General features: G+C 52.8%; 1 protein-coding gene across 1 annotated transcript in view; it reads left to right on the forward strand.

Moving 5' to 3' along the window:
- The first annotated feature begins 11,122 nt into the window (after positions 1-11,122).
- LOC145340128 (uncharacterized) overlaps positions 11,123-17,482 on the forward strand; it is a 28,090-nt gene continuing 21,730 nt past the window's right edge. The window contains exon 1 of the mRNA XM_080184555.1: positions 11,123-11,387. Within this exon, the coding sequence (XP_080040681.1) occupies positions 11,184-11,387 (204 nt within the window). The 5' untranslated portion in view covers positions 11,123-11,183. The remainder of the gene's footprint in view (positions 11,388-17,482) is intronic.

Raw genomic sequence — 17,482 nt, forward strand, 5'->3', positions numbered from 1 at the left:
GTAAACCTATTTGTGACATCTATAAATAAACTTATAAAATTCACACAGGGTTAGACAGGGTAGATTCAGAAAGAATGTTCCTGATGGTGGGGAGAGTCCAGAACTAGGGGTCAGAGTTTGAGGATAAGGGGTAAACCTTTTAGAACTGAGGGGAGGAGAAATTTCTTCACCCAGAGGGTGGGGAATGTGTGGAATTCACTCCCACAGGAAGGAGCTGAGGAGAAAACGCTGTGAGATTTCAGGAAGAAATTAGATTTCACTCTTGGGGTGAAAGGGATCGAGGGATATGGGGGGAGGGGGGGGATCAGGATATCGGATTCGATGATCAGCCATGATCGTAATGAATGGTGCAGCAGGCTGGAAGGGCCAAATGGCCTCCTGCTTCTTGTTTCTCCATTCTGAATTTCCTCCCCCTTTCCCACTTGCCAGCGACCTCCTCCAATAGCAATCCCCCTCACTGTGGCCCAGGTCTCCACTCATCATCGGTACCTGTTGCTAACTCCTTCCCTCCCCTTTCACCATAACTGGTCTATAAAACCCTGCATTTCCATCGCCCTCTGCACTGTCCGAGGGGGACAGTCCAGCTGGCAAAACCCCCAGCGGGTCAGTACCGAGGGAGTGCCGCACTGTCAGAGGGTCAGTGCTGAGGGAGTGCCGCACTGTCAGAGAGTCAGTGCTGAGGGAGTGCCGCACTGTCAGAGGGTCAGTGCTGAGGGAGCGCCGCACTGTCAGAGGGTCAGTGCTGAGGGAGCGCCGCACTGTCAGAGAGTCAGTGCTGAGGGAGTGCCGCACTGTCAGAGAGTCAGTGCTGAGGGAGTGCCGCACTGTCAGAGAGTCAGTGCTGAGGGAATGCCGCACTGTCAGAGGGTCAGTGCTGAGGGAGTGCCGCACTGTCAGAGGGTCAGTGCTGAGGGAGTGCCGCACTGTCAGAGGGTCAGTGCTGAGGGAGCGCTGCACTGACAGAGGGTCAGTGCTGAGGGAGTGCCGCACTGTCAGAGGGTCAGTGCTGAGGGAGTGCCGCACTGTCAGAGGGTCAGTGCTGAGGGAGTGCCGCACTGTCAGAGGGTCAGCGCTGAGGGAATGCTGCACTGTCAGAGGGTCAGTGCTGAGGGAGTGCCGCACTGTCAGAGGGTCAGCACTGAGGGAGTGCCGCACTGTTTGTGATGAGGGGTAGCTGAGGGGTGGGTGGGCGGGTGTAGCAGATGTAAAGAATGTATTAAATTTTTCTCAGGGGAGTGGATAATGGGCTGGGATTAAGTTTGTAAAGAGTGGGGGGTTGGATGAAGTGACAGATTTGTGGGAGACAAGAAGACTCTGATATCTGAAAATGTGGTGTGATATTCCAGGCTGAGGCATTTACTGGAAATTCTCAGGACCAACCCTTCTTGTGGCGAATGTAGTTCTGAGAAAGTTTACACAAGACTCTGGTCCACATTTGACTGGGCTGTGAGCCTGTCCGCTGTCAGTGTCCTTTGCTGGATGGTAAGTGGGGAGGGCTGCCTGGGTTTAACTGGCCGACCCTCCTCTCTCTCCCATCGTGGGGATATTGTCACCGTGAGTATCGAGTGTTGTATTGTTGGTCACTCGCTGGGTTTTGCAGTCGGGTTTGTGGATGTTGTGAATGATGCTGGAGATTCTCCGATCCGTAGCAGCCAGTCTCCATGTAGCAACATTCCTGTTCTGTTTTTGCTGCTTTTTTTCTGGAAAGGAATGTAAGTGACACTGAAATTAATAAAAAAAATATATATTTTCCAACTAACCCCAGCGTGCAGTCTTCATTGACACCTCACTCAGAGACCCCCATTTGATACTCTGTGCCTTTCCTCTGCCATTCACACGTTCCAATCTCTTCATAGACGCAATTAGCACCATTCCCAACCTTTATCGTCACTACTTTCTCTTTGTCTGTGCCATTCCGATCATTACAGCCACCCCAATCCTCGAATCTTCTCCAATTTTCCTTCCATTCAGCTCTGACAAAGAGTCATCCAGACTTGAAACATTGGCTCTATTCTCTCTCTACAGACGCTGTCAGACCTGCTGGGATTATCCAGCATTTTCTGTTTTTGTTTCAGATTCCAGCACCTACAATATTTTGCCTTTATCTCTCACTCTAGATTTTCCCCACAAAAGGAAACTTCTTTTATTTATTAATTCGTTAGTGTCACAGGTAGGCTTACATTAACACCACAATGGAGTTACTGTGAAAATCCCCACGTCACCACACTCCAGTGCCTGTTCGGGTACACTGAGGGAGAAATTAGCGTGGCCAGTGCACTGTAACCAGCACATCTTTCAGACTGGGAGGAAACTGGAGCACCCGGAGGAAACCCATGCAGACACAGGGAGAATGTGCAAACTCCACACAGACAGTGACCCAAGCCGGGAATTGAACCCGGGTCCCTGGCGCTGTGAGGCAGCAGTGCTAACCCACTGTGTCACCGTTCAACCTACCCAAAACTGCCTCTCCATGTCGACTTTGTCAATCCCCCTAATCATCCTGGACACCTCAATCTGATTTCCTGTCACTCTTCTAAACTCCAGGGAGTATCAGCCTTAACTGCACAAATCCGCTTAGAGTAATGGAGGTTTACAGCATGGAAACAGGCCCTTCGGCCCAACTTGTCCATGCTGCCCTTTTTTTTAAACCCCTAAGCTAATCCCAATTGCCCATATTTGGCCCATGTCCCTCTATACCCATCGTACCCATGTAACTGTCTAAATGCTTTTTAAAACATAAAATTGTACCCACCTCTACTACTGCCTTTGGCAGCTCGTTCCAGACACTCACCACCCTCTGTGTGAAAAAAATTGCCCCTCTGGACACTTTTGTATCTCTCCCCTCTCACCTTAAACCTCTGCCCTCTAGTTTTAGACTCCCCTAACTTTGGGAAAAGATATTGACTATCTAGCTGATCTGTGCCCCTCATTATTTTATAGACCTCTATAAGATCACCCCTCAGCCTCCTACACTCCAGAGAAAAAAGTCCCAGTCTATCCAGCCTCTCCTTATAACTCAATCCATCAAGTCCCGGTAGCATCCTAGTAAATCTTTTCTGCACTCTTTCTAGTTTAATAATATCCTTTCTATAATAGGGTGACCAGAACTGTACACAGTATTCCAAGTGTGGCCTTACCAATGTCTTGTACAACTTCAACAAGACGTCCCAACTCCTGTATTCAATGTTCTGACCGATGAAACCAAGCATGCCGAATGCCTTCTTCACCACTCTGTCCACCTGTGACTCCACTTTCAAGGAGCTATGAACCTGTGTCCCGAGATCTCTTTGTTCTGTAACTCTGCCCAACGCCCTACCATTAACTGAGTAAGTCCTGCCCTGGTTCAATCGACCAAAATGCATCACCTCACATTTATCTAAATTAAACTCCATCTGCCATTCGTCAGCCCACTGGCCCAATTGATCAAGATCCCGTTGCAATTGGAGATAACTTTCTTCACTGTCCACTATGCCACCAAATTTGGTGTCATCTGCAAACTTACTAACCCTGCCTCCTATATTCTCATCTAAATCATTAATATAAATGACAAATTAAATGCTTCATCAAACAATATCCTCATGTCTGGAATCAATCGAGTGAACCTCCTCTGAACTGCCTCCAATCTGACATCCTCAGGTAAAGAGACCCAAACTGTGCACAATACTGTGGGTGTGGTCTCATTAATGCTTTGTGCAGGAGCAGCAACACTTCACAGGATCACAGAATCCTACAGTGCAGAAGATGACCTTCGGCCCATCGAGTCTGCACAATGCATGAAAGGCTCTGACCTGCCCACCTCACCCCACTGCCAGCCCTTGTCTCTCAGCCCTGAATGTTCTGATCTGCCAAGTGTTCATCCAGATACGTCTTAAAGGATGTGAGGCACCCCACCCCCCCCTACCCTCCCAGACAGCACATTCCAGACCCCCCCCACCCTCCCAGACAGCACATTCCAGACCCCCACCCACCCTCCCAGACAGCACATTCCAGACCCCCACCCACCCTCCCAGACAGCACATTCCAGACCCCCCCCACCCTCCCAGACAGCACATTCCAGACCCCCCCCACCCTCCCAGACAGCACATTCCAGACCCCCCCCCCCACCCTCCCAGACAGCACATTCCAGACCCCCCCCCACCCTCCCAGACAGCACATTCCAGACTCTCACCCCCACCCTCCCAGACAGCACATTCCAGACTCTCACCACCCTCTGGGGGAAAAGCTTTTCCTCACATCCCCCCAAACCTCCTGCTCCTGACCTTGAACCTGTGTCCCCCTCGTGACTGACCCTTCAACTAGGGGTAACAGCTGCTCCCTATCCCACTCTGTCCGTGCCCCTCATAATCTTGTCCCTCAGTCAGGTCACCCCTCAGTCTTCTCTGCTTCAGAGAAAACAACCCAAGCTTACCTTTCAGTGCAGACTTGGAGGGACAAGGTTGTTCCTGCCTTGTTATTTTCTTTGTTTTTTGTACCCAACCTCTCTTCATAACTTCAGTGCTCCATCCCAGGCAGCATCCTGGTAAATCTCCTCTGCACCCCCTCCAGCGCAATCACATCTTTCCTGTAACGTGGTGACAAACTTTTATATTCTAATCCTTTGGCAAAGAAAGCCAAGATTCCATTTGCCTTCCTCATTACCTGCAAACTAACTTGCTGCAAATCGTGCCCAAGGATGCCCAGATCCCTCTGCACCAAAGCACCCCGAAGTCTCCATTTATATGTTAAGTTGCCTTTGCATTTTTCCCAACAATATAAATAAGCTCAAATTCATCCACATTAAACTCCACCCGCCACAGTTTGGTCCACTCACCAATCTATCTCTATCCATTTGCAAATATTTAATTTCGTGATTGCGGTTCCTTGTGGTCTTGGGCAGAGCAGGAGCCCAGACCGAGCTGTGATACAACCAGAAAGAATGCTTTCTATGGTGCATCTGTAAACGTTGGCGAGAGTCGTAGCTGACATGCCAAATTTCCATGGTCTTCTGAGAAAGTAGAGGCGTTGGTTGTCTCATACACTTGGAATTGTCACTGCCTTTCCCTGGCTGTCTGGTGTTGATCTTAGGGTTCCAGAGGTGACAGGGGCCTTTAGCACCTGATTTACCCATTCTCTTTCCACTGAGGATGGATAACACAAAGATCCAACACTACCCCCCCGCCGCTGGAGCACATTGCGGTCTGATGCCCCCCTTGAAAACATTACCCTGCATTCTCAAGTGATAAAACTATTTCAGTGGCTGCTTTAAAGTCTAAAGGGGTTCACAGAGATAGGGAGGGGGTGTAGGGGGCTGGAGGAGGTTACAGAGATAGGGAGGGGGTGTAGGGGGCTGGAGGAGGTTACAGGGATAGGGAGGGGGTGTAGGGGGGCTGGAGGAGGTTACAGGGATAGGGAGGGGGTGTAGGGGCTGGAGGAGGTTACAGAGATAGGGAAGGGTGTAGGGGGCTGGAGGAGGTTACAGAGATAGGGAGGGGGTGTAGGGGCTGGAGGAGGTTACAGAGATAGGGAGGGGGTGTAGGGGCTGGAGGAGGTTACAGAGATAGGGAGGGGTGTAGGGGCTGGAGGAGGTTACAGAGATAGGGATAAAAGTAAGATACTGCAGATGCTGGAAATACTGACTGGGTCTGGCAGCTTCTGCGGAGAGAGAAATGGAATTCACACTTTAAATCCGTATTGACTCTCCTTTAGCGCTAAGGGGGGGGGAAGTGATTGGTTGTAGAGGGGGGTGGAGGAGGTGGTAACGAAAAGGAGACCAAGGATAGGTCACAGTTGAGGAGAGATTACCAAGGGTGTCATGGGGTCCCAACAGTGCCAGTGTAATGGTAACATTAAGGACTAAAGAACGTGCTAATAGCAGCATTTTCACAAAACACGCTGGTTGTATCTGCAAGAGTATCTCAATTTAAAACACCGGTTTGTGGTGGTATATAGTATTGTTTTTGGAATAGTGTGAAGAGTTCTGTGATACCCCAGTGAGAATAACCAGTCCAGCATCATGTAACAATTACTAAAGACTATTTATTAAATTAAAAGACCAGCACAAATAAACAGGGTCAAAATACTCTCCGATAATTAACTATACAAATCAACAGAGACCCAGTTTCTGTAAAAATTACCCTATGCTCCAAATGATGTCTACAATCCCTGAACTCCTTAAGACTTGCCTCATTCTGGATAACATTCAACTTAAAATAAGTCTATTAGTCAAATCCAGCTTATAGTTACCACACAATACAAGACTGCGCATCAGGTGTGGAAAATGTCTTTTCTGTTCCTGCGAAGATATTTACAAATGTTTCAGCCTAGGTTCTAAGACTTAGATGCAGGGCTAGTTGTGAGATGTGGACTGGTCTTTCAGGCTATTGGATGTAACCAGGACTCTCGGCTGTTTGATCCCTGTCTACTTCTGAGTGTGCTGGCAATTACAAAATGTTTCCTCCGTGACTCTTCACTCTGTGTACTTGCCTCTCTGGATCTCTCGAATTCCTGGACTCTAGCAATTAGCGTGAACCTCCACTGAATCCCTCAGTCATCTAGGTAAGCTGTTTCCGATTAATTGAATGATTTGCACCTCGAACTAGTCTGGATGCCCGCTAATCTGGTTGCTCGGAAAGTCACATCTTTTGGACCCAGCCATGGCTGGGCCGATTTCTCCTCGTTGCTGGGGCAGTTCGCATCCTGTCAGGCCACGTTAGATTCTTGGCGCTGCTGTTGCCGGGCAGATCTGTGACGGCTAGTAAGGTAAGATTGCGGAATGCGTTAACAGGGGATCAAAAGGGGTAGCGCACTGTGAGAACACCGAAGAATAAGTGAGAGCTGGCCCAGTGAGGGGAGGGGGGTGTTTGTGATGGGATCAACATGGGACATGTAAAAGGGGTCACTTCTCTCTCCTCAGATGCTGCCAGACCTGCTGAGTCTATCCAGCATCTTCTGTGGAGGTAGGGAAGGGAAGAGAGGGGGAGTAGGAAGGCCAGTGAGTGAGTAAGAGGCCGAGGTCTGGGTGTGAGATAACTCTGCTGGGTCAGTTCCCTGCACTGCTTTTTTTTGGCGTGAAGGATTTTTGATGTCGGTGTGAGGCGTTACTGCTCACATTGCTGGTTACCCGACTGGTTCCCCCTGTTATACAGGTTTGAGGCTCATGGCAATATAGGGAGCAGCCATCTCCCTCTGACAGAGGGTCAGTGCTGAGGGAGTGCCGCACTGTCAGAGGATCAGTGCTGAGGGAGTGCCGCACTGTCAGAGGGTCAGTGCTGAGGGAGTGCCGCACTGTCAGAGGGTCAGTGCTGAGGGAGCACCGCACTGTCAGAGGGTCAGTGCCGAGGGAGCGCTGCACTGTCAGAGGGTCAGTACTGAGGGAGTGCCGCACTGTCAGGGTCAGTACTGAGGGAGTGCCGCACTGTCAGAGGGTCAGTGCTGAGGGAGTGCCGCACTGTCAGAGGGTCAGTGCTGAGGGAGTGCCGCACTGTCAGAGGGTCAGCGCCGAGGGAGTGCCGCACTGTCAGAGGAGCACAAGTCTGGATTATCTATCTAAGCTAACACCTTTGGGGGGGGTGGGGTGGTGCTACTCTACCATGTCCCAGTATTTGTGACTCACCTCAATATCACTAAAAACAGATGACCCGCCACGGAGTACTGACTGAATGACAGGACACTGGGAAGCTCAGAGGGACAGATGGATCTCAGGGCGATTGTTCACAGATCCCTAAAGACTGCAGAGCAGGGCAATAGGAGAGTTAATAAGGCAAATGGGACCCTGGCTTCCATCAGTCGTGGGAGAGAGTCTAACAGCAAGGAGGTGATGCTGGAGCTGTACAGCGCGTTGGTGAGGCCACAGCTGGAGCACCGTGTGCGGTTCTGGTCACCTCATTATAGGAAGGATGTGATTGCACTGGAGGGGGTGCAGAGGAGATTTACCCGGGATGCTGCCCTGGGATGGAGCGTTTGAGCTGTAAGGAGAGACGGGATAGGCTGGGATTGTTTTCTCCGGAAGGCTGAGGGGGGACATGATTGAGGTGGGTAAGATTCTGAGGGGTAGGGACAGGGTGAACAGGGAGCAGCCGTTCCCCTGGGTTGAGGGGTCAGTCACGAGGGGGCAGAGTTTTAGGGTGGGGGGGGGGGGAAACAGGAGGTTCAGAGGGGATTTGAGAAAATCTCTTTCTCTCAGAGGATGGTGGGAATCTGGAATGCGCTGCCTGGGAGGGCCGTGGAGACTGGAAACCTCTCAAAATATCTGGATGAACACCTGAAATATCAAAACATTGCGGGATACGGGACAAGTGCAGGAAAATGGGATCAGCGCCACTTTGGGGGTAATTATTGTCAGTACAGACTGGTTGGGCCGAAGGGCCTTCTCTGCGCTGAATGACTCTATGATTCCCCCGTCTTCTTCCCTGGGTCTGTTTTGCAATCTTCCATTGAATGTGTCTGTCTCACCCTCTCAGGCAATGCACATCGATTACTAATTACGGACTTTCTTCCTCCGCTCGACCATCCCACACTCAAATCACCTCGCAAACTCCCACCCGCAAATTTACAACGCGCGTCACACGACACTAGTTGGCTCTCAGCCAGAGAATTGGGTACAGTTCTGGGAACCGCACTAATAGGAAGTACTAGGGGGCACAGCCTCAAGATAAAGGGGGGGCGGTTTAGAACAGAGTTGAGGAGGAACTTCTTCACTCAAAGGGTGGTGAATCTCTGGAATTCTCTGCCCGTTGAAGTGGTGGAGGCTGCCTCGCTAAATACTTTTAAGATGCGGGTTGATGGGTTTTTGATAAGCGAGGGGATTAAGGGTTATGGGGAGAGGGCGGGAATGTGGAACTGAGCCACGACAGATCAGCCATGATCTTATTGAATGGCGGGGCAGGCTCGAAGGGCTAGATGGCCTACTCCTGCTCCTATTTCTTATGTTCTTACGTGAACACTTTGGAGAGAGAGCAGAAGAGATTGACAAAGGATGGTTCCAGGGATGAGGAACTTCCGTTTTGAGGACAGACTGGAGATTTGGGATTGTTCTCCTTGGAGGGAGGAGAGGCTAAGAGGAGATTTGATAGAGATTTTCAAAATCATGAGGGGGTTGACAGAGTAGGCATGGAAAAGGGTCAAGAGTGAGAGGGACACAGATTGAAAGTGAGTTGAAAAAGAAGTAAATCTGATGTGAGGGAAAACTCTCTCACCCAGTGCGTGATCGGAGTTTGGAAGTGTGGTGGAGGCAGGTTCAGTTCAGGCATTCCAGTGGCACAGTGGTTAGTGCTGCTGCCTCACAGCTCCAGGAATCCGGGTTTGATTACTGGCTTCGGTCACTGTCCTTGAGGAGTCTGCACGTTCTCTGCGTGGGTTTGCTCCTACAGTCCAAAAGATGCTAAGTGGATTCAAATTTTTAGGTGTCCAGGTCACCAACAACCTGTTCTGGTTCCTCTATGCTGACACTATAGTTAAGAAAGCCCCACCAACGCCTCTACTTTCTCAGAAGATTAAGGAAATTTGGCCTGTCAGCTACAACTCTCACCAACTATTCCAGATGCCCCATAGAAAGCATTCTTCCTGGTTGTATCACAGCTTGGTATGGGCTCCTGCTCTGCCCAAGACTGCAAGGAACTACAAAAGATCGTGAATGTGGCCCAATCCATCACACAAACCAGCCTCCCATCCATTGACTCTGTCTACACTTCCCGCTGTCTCGGGAAAAGCAGCCAGCGTAATTAGGACCCTACGCACCCTGGACATTCTCTCTTCCACCTTCTTCCATCAGGAAAAAGATACAAAAGTCTGAGGTCACGTACCGACCAACTCAAGAACAGCTTCTTCCCTGCTGCTGTCAGACTTTTGAATGAACCGACCTCGCATTAAGTTGATCTTTCTCTGCACCCTCACTGTGACTGTAACACTACATTCTGCACTCTCTCCCTTCCTTCTCTATGAATGGTATGCTTTGTCTGTATAGCACACAAGAAACAATACTTTTCACTGTATGTTAATACATGTGACAATAATAAATCATATCAAAGATTGTCCATTCTAAATCCTTGAGGGTTATTAGGATGGGGCCTAGATTGTGGAGTTAGTGCAGATTGGGTGGGCTGAATGGCCTCTTTCTGCACTTTGTTGGTTCTATGATAGGGATCGCAGCGCCTCCAATGGTGAGAGGGTGTGACTACAGAGTGACTGTTTACATTGGAAACTCCCATTGGAAAGCTGGAGGGGGCTACACAGGCTCTCTGTGGGAGGGGTGGCAATTAAACTGTACAGGGATTGGGTTGCAGAAGTTGGGCAGGAAACAATGCAGGACGCAGCCCTGGTGCAGCAGCAATGCAGGAAGCAGCAGCAATGCAGCTTCTCCCAGCGCTGCACTTGACATTCCCGGGAGGCGAATCAGTGGAAGGGGAGCATGCGTATTGCGGTTGCAGTCCATCCACCGCCTCTGTCATTGCTGCGAACCGGCAGGCGGACTACAACTCCCGGCATGCACCTGGGCGGCGTATTACGTCACAGACCTTGGGCAGAAAGGGCGCAGGCGCGGCGTTGACAATAGCGTTCTGCGGGGAGCATGCTGGGAGTTGTAGTCCAAATTGAAGAAACTTAAAACTGCAATTCCCGTCGACCATAGCGAAGGAGCGAGAACCAGCGCAGGCGCAGTCGTCCATCTCTGGGAATGGGGAACACAGTCGCAATGTCCGCCTTTTCAATGACAGTGCGCAGGCGCAATGACTCTCCCTTTCCAGTGGCCTTTCCCGTACAATAGTTAGCGCAGGCGCACGAATCCTGCTGGCCGGGAAGGACCGCAGGCGCAGTAAGGGTCGCCCGACAATGGATTGCGCAGGCGCAGTGACCCCATCTAACACTGACCAGCCATCACAGGCGCAGTAGCCTTTTCCCAGTAACGAAGGGACAGCGCAAGCGCACTGACGCCCAAGCATGTCGGGCGCTGTAGTCCACGAACGGGGCTGGTAGGACACAAATCCCGTGGGGCACCGCGGCGGCGCAGGCGCACTGGCCCTCGGAGCAGCGGGGCACGCTGGGAATCGTAGTTCGGCCGCGCTAAAGGAGACAACTACAATTCCCGGCCTGCGGCGGCGGCGGGCATGCGCGGTGGCTGCGGTCCGGGGCGCTGACAAGGCCGCCCCCCCTCACACACAGAGAGACACAGAGAGAGACACACACCCTCACACACACCCCCTCCCCCCGGCATGGCGACTGCGGCCGCGGCTCGGGGCCGCTTCCCGGCGCGGCCCTGCCACAGGCGGCGCTGGGCGCTGCGGCGGCGGAGGAGGAGGCTGGGCAGCCCGGGCCGGGAGGCGGACAGCGGCCCGGCGGCGGCAGCGGGAGGAGCGGGGGGGCTGCAGGCCGCGCTCCGCCGCTTCGAGCAGCTGCACGGCGGCAGCGAGGAGGAGGTGAGGCCCGGGGGGCGGGAAGGGGGAGGGGGAAGGACACACTCTGACCCTCACTCACTAACCCCTCACTCACCCTCACCCTCCCCTCACTATCCCGCCGCCTCCTGGGGGGAGCGGCCGCGATCCCCATACCCCCGGGAGCGCGCACAGAGTCGCGCCCTTTGTCCCGGGAGCGCGCGGGGGGAGGGGGCGGAGCCAAACTCCCCCTAACCCCTGACCTCTGACCCCTCCCCCACTACCCCCCCATTGTCCCTTCATTCCCCACTGTTCCCCTCCCTCCCCTAACCCCTCAACCCCCAATCCCTCACTTCCTCAACCCCCAATCCCTCGCTTCCTCAACCCCCAATCCCTCGCTTCCTCAACCCCCCAATCCCTCGCTTCCTCAACCCCCAATCCCTCGCTTCCTCAACCCCCAATCCCTCGCTTCCTCAACCCCCAATCTCTCGCTTCCTCAACCCCCCAATCCCTCGCTTCCTCACCCCTCCAATCCCTCGCTTCCTCAACCCCCCAATCCCTCGCTTCCTCAACCCCCAATCCCTCGCTTCCTCAACCCCCCAATCCCTCGCTTCCTCACCCCTCCAATCCCTCGCTTCCTCACCCCTCCAATCCCTCGCTTCCTCAACCCCCAATCCCTCGCTTCCTCAACCCCCCAATCCCTCGCTTCCTCAACCCCCCAATCCCTCGCTTCCTCAACCCCCCAATCCCTCGCTTCCTCAACCCCCCAATCCCTCGCTTCCTCAACCCCCCAATCCCTCGCTTCCTCAACCCCCCAATCCCTCGCTTCCTCAACCCCCCAATCCCTCGCTTCCTCAACCCCCCAATCCCTCGCTTCCTCAACCCCCCAATCCCTCGCTTCCTCAACCCCCCAATCCCTCGCTTCCTCAACCCCCCAATCCCTCGCTTCCTCAACCCCCCAATCCCTCGCTTCCTCAACCCCCCAATCCCTCGCTTCCTCAACCCCCCAATCCCTCGCTTCCTCAACCCCCCAATCCCTCGCTTCCTCAACCCCCCAATCCCTCGCTTCCTCAACCCCCCAATCCCTCGCTTCCTCAACCCCCCAATCCCTCGCTTCCTCAACCCCCCAATCCCTCGCTTCCTCAACCCCCCAATCCCTCGCTTCCTCAACCCCCCAATCCCTCGCTTCCTCAACCCCCCAATCCCTCGCTTCCTCAACCCCCCAATCCCTCGCTTCCTCAACCCCCCAATCCCTCGCTTCCTCAACCCCCCAATCCCTCGCTTCCTCAACCCCCCAATCCCTCGCTTCCTCAACCCCCCAATCCCTCGCTTCCTCAACCCCCCAATCCCTCGCTTCCTCAACCCCCCAATCCCTCGCTTCCTCAACCCCCCAATCCCTCGCTTCCTCAACCCCCAATCCCTCGCTTCCTCAACCCCCCAATCCCTCGCTTCCTCAACCCCCCAATCCCTCGCTTCCTCAACCCCCCAATCCCTCGCTTCCTCAACCCCCCAATCCCTCGCTTCCTCAACCCCCCAATCCCTCGCTTCCTCAACCCCCAATCCCTCGCTTCCTCACCCCTCCAATCCCTCGCTTCCTCACCCCTCCAATCCCTCGCTTCCTCACCCCTCCAATCCCTCGCTTCCTCACCCCTCCAATCCCTCGCTTCCTCACCCCTCCAATCCCTCGCTTCCTCACCCCTCCAATCCCTCGCTTCCTCACCCCTCCAATCCCTCGCTTCCTCACCCCTCCAATCCCTCGCTTCCTCACCCCTCCAATCCCTCGCTTCCTCACCCCTCCAATCCCTCGCTTCCTCACCCCTCCAATCCCTCGCTTCCTCACCCCTCCAATCCCTCGCTTCCTCACCCCTCCAATCCCTCGCTTCCTCACCCCTCCAATCCCTCGCTTCCTCACCCCTCCAATCCCTCGCTTCCTCACCCCTCCAATCCCTCGCTTCCTCACCCCTCCAATCCCTCGCTTCCTCACCCCTCCAATCCCTCGCTTCCTCACCCCTCCAATCCCTCGCTTCCTCACCCCTCCAATCCCTCGCTTCCTCACCCCTCCAATCCCTCGCTTCCTCACCCCTCCAATCCCTCGCTTCCTCACCCCTCCAATCCCTCGCTTCCTCACCCCTCCAATCCCTCGCTTCCTCACCCCTCCAATCCCTCGCTTCCTCACCCCTCCAATCCCTCGCTTCCTCACCCCTCCAATCCCTCGCTTCCTCACCCCTCCAATCCCTCGCTTCCTCACCCCTCCAATCCCTCGCTTCCTCACCCCTCCAATCCCTCGCTTCCTCACCCCTCCAATCCCTCGCTTCCTCACCCCTCCAATCCCTCGCTTCCTCACCCCTCCAATCCCTCGCTTCCTCACCCCTCCAATCCCTCGCTTCCTCACCCCTCCAATCCCTCGCTTCCTCACCCCTCCAATCCCTCGCTTCCTCACCCCTCCAATCCCTCGCTTCCTCACCCCTCCAATCCCTCGCTTCCTCACCCCTCCAATCCCTCGCTTCCTCACCCCTCCAATCCCTCGCTTCCTCACCCCTCCAATCCCTCGCTTCCTCACCCCTCCAATCCCTCGCTTCCTCACCCCTCCAATCCCTCGCTTCCTCACCCCTCCAATCCCTCGCTTCCTCACCCCTCCAATCCCTCGCTTCCTCACCCCTCCAATCCCTCGCTTCCTCACCCCTCCAATCCCTCGCTTCCTCACCCCTCCAATCCCTCGCTTCCTCACCCCTCCAATCCCTCGCTTCCTCACCCCTCCAATCCCTCGCTTCCTCACCCCTCCAATCCCTCGCTTCCTCACCCCTCCAATCCCTCGCTTCCTCACCCCTCCAATCCCTCGCTTCCTCACCCCTCCAATCCCTCGCTTCCTCACCCCCCCAACCCCTCGCTTCCACACCCCCTCCAACCCCTCACGCCCCTAACCATTCATCCCCTAATCCCTCACCTCCCTAATCCCCAACCTTTCGCCCCCAAACCCCTGAACTCTTTGCCCCCCAACCTTTCGCCCCTCAAACCCCTGAACTCTTTGCCCCCAACCCTTCACCAGCAACTCCTCACCCCACAACCCCTCACCCCCACAAGTCTTCACTGCCCAACCCCTCATTCCACTAACATCTCATCCACCCAATCTCTCTCCCCCTAATCCTTCAATCCCTAATCCCTCACCTCCCTGACCCCTCAAACCCCTACCCCCAATCCCTTGTTCCCTGCTAACCCCTCGTCCTCCCCCACACTCTGCCCTCCCGCCGTCTCACCCCCACCCCCCTCCAAACCCAACACTCGCAATCCCCTCCTTCACTCTCAGCACCACCCTCTCCGCAACCCCATTCCAATGCCTACTGTCACCCACCCCACCCCCACCCCTACCCCTGTCTGGGAGTAACCCTGGCTACTGGGAGTGATCAATACTCTGTGAATAACAGATACTGGGATTAATCAATACTCTGGGAGTAACAGATACTGGGAATAATCAATACTCTGGGAGTAACGGATGCTGTGGGTGATCAATATGCTGGGAATAACGGATACTGGGAGTGATCAATACTCTGGGAGTAACAGATACTGGGAGCGATCAGTACTCTGGGAGTAATGGATGCTGGGAGCAATCAGTACTCTGGGAGTAACGGATACTGGGAATGATCAATACTCTGGGAGTAACAGATACTATGGGTGATCAATACTCTGGGAGTAATGGATACTGGGAGTGATCGATACTTTGGGAGTAAAGGATACTGGGAGCAATCAATACTCTGGGAGTAACTCTGGGTGCAGCAGGTGATCAAGAAAGCGAATGGAATGTTGGCCTTTATAGCGAGGGGGATAGAATATAAAAGTAGGGAGGTCTTGCTGCAACTGTACAGGGCACTGGTGAGGCTGCAACTGGAGTACTGTGTGCAGTTTTGGTCGCTGCACTTGCGGAAGGATATGTTGACCTTGGAGGGAGTGCAGAGGAAGTTCAATAGGCTGATACTGGAGATGAAGGGGTTAGCCTATGTAGAGAGATTGAATAGACTGGGTCTGTACTCGTTGGAGTTTAGGGGGATCTTATAGAGACGTATAAGATAATGAAGGGGATGGATAGGGTAGAGGTAGAGAGATTCTTCCTGCTTAGAAAGGATCGCAGGATTAGAGGGCACAGCCTCAAAATAAGGGGGGTGGGGGCGGTGCAGTTTAGATCGGAGTTGAGGAGGAACTTCTTCACTCAAAGGGTGGTGAATCTCTGGAATTCTCTGCCCGTTGAAGTGGTGGAGGCTACCTCGCTAAATATATTTAAGTCATGGATAGATAGGTTTCTGATAGACAAGAGAATTAAGGGTTATGGGAGAAAGCGGGAAAGTGGAACTGATCCACTTCAGATCAGCCATGATCTTATTGGGGCAGGCTCGAGGGGCTAGATGGCCTACTCCTGCTCCTATTTCTTATGTTCTTATGATAACGGATACTGGGAGTGATCAATACTCTGGGAGTAAGGGATACTGGGAATCATCAATACTGTGGGAGTAACGGATACCGTGGGTGACAATACGCTGGCAATAATGGATACTGGGAGCAATCAATATTCTGGGAGTAACGGATACTGGGGAGCGATAGTCTGGGACTAAGAGATACTGGGAATGATCAATACTTTGGGAGTAACAGATACTGGGAGTGATCAATTCTCTGGGAGTAACAGATACTGGGAGCGATCAATACTCTGGGAGTAACAGATACTGGGAGCGATCAATACTCTGGGAGTAACAGATACTGGGAGCAATCAATACTCTGGGAGTAACAGATACTGGGAGCGATCAATACTGTAGGAGTAACGGATACTGGGAATGATCAATACTCTGGGAGTAACGGATACTAGGAGTGATCAATACTCTGGTAGTAACAGATACCGGGAGTGATCGATACTCTAGGAGTAATGGATACTGTGGGTGAACAATACTCTGGGGAGTAACGGATACTGGGAGTGATTGATACTCTATTCTGAGAGTAACGGATACTGGGAATGATCAATACTGTATTCTGGGAGTAACGGATACTGGGCGTGATCAATACTCTGGGAGTAACAAATGTTGGGAACAATCAATACTCTGGGAGTAACGGATGCTGGGAATGATCATTACTCTGGGAGTAACGGATACTGGGAGCGATCAATACTCTATTCTGGGTGTAACGGATACTGGAAGTGATCGATATTCTGGGTGTAATGGATACTGGGAGTTATCGATACTCTGGGAGTAACGGATACTGGGAGTGAGCAATACTCTGGGAGTAACAGATACTGGGACTGATCAATAGTCTGGGAGTAACGGAGACTGGAATGATCAGTACTGTGGGAGTAACGGATATTGTGGGTGATCAATACGCTGGGAATAATGGATACTGGGAGCAATCAATATTCTGGGAGTAACGGATACTGGGAGAGATACTCTGGGACTAACGGATACAGGGAATGATCAAAACTCTGGGAGTAACATACTTGGAGCGATCAATACTCTGGGAGTAACGGGTACTAGGGATGATCAATACTCTGGGAGTAACGGGTACTAGGAGTGATTGATACTTGGAGGAACAGATTCTGGTAATGATCAATGCTCAGGGAGTAAGGGATACTGGGAGCGATCGATACCCTGGGAGTAACGGATACTGGGAATGATCAATACTTTGGGAGTAACAGATACTGGGAGCGATCGATACTCTGGGAGAAATGGATACTGGGAGCGATCAATACTCTGGGAGTGACGGATACTGGGAGTGATCACGACTGTGGCAGTAACGGATACTGGGAGCAATCAATATTCTGGGAGTGATTGATACTCTGGGAGTAATGGATACTTGATGTGATCAATACTCTGGGACTAACGGATACTGGGAGTGATCAATACTCTGGGAGTAACGGATACTGGGAGCGATCAGTACTCTGGGAGTGATGGATACTGGGAGCGATCAATACTCTGGGAGTAAGAGATACTGGGAGCGATCAATACTGTGGGAGTAAGAGATACTGGGAGCGATCAATACTGTGGGAGTAAGAGATACTGGGAGCGATCAATACTCTGGGAGTGATGGATACTAGGAGCGATCAGTACTCTGGGAGTGATGGATACTGGGAGCGATCAATACTCTGGGAGTGATGGATACTGAGAGCGATC

The sequence above is a fragment of the Carcharhinus amblyrhynchos genome, unplaced genomic scaffold (assembly GCF_965287045.1).
Source record: "Carcharhinus amblyrhynchos unplaced genomic scaffold, sCarAmb.v2.hapA scaffold_792, whole genome shotgun sequence".
Taxonomy (NCBI): Eukaryota; Metazoa; Chordata; class Chondrichthyes; order Carcharhiniformes; family Carcharhinidae; genus Carcharhinus; species Carcharhinus amblyrhynchos.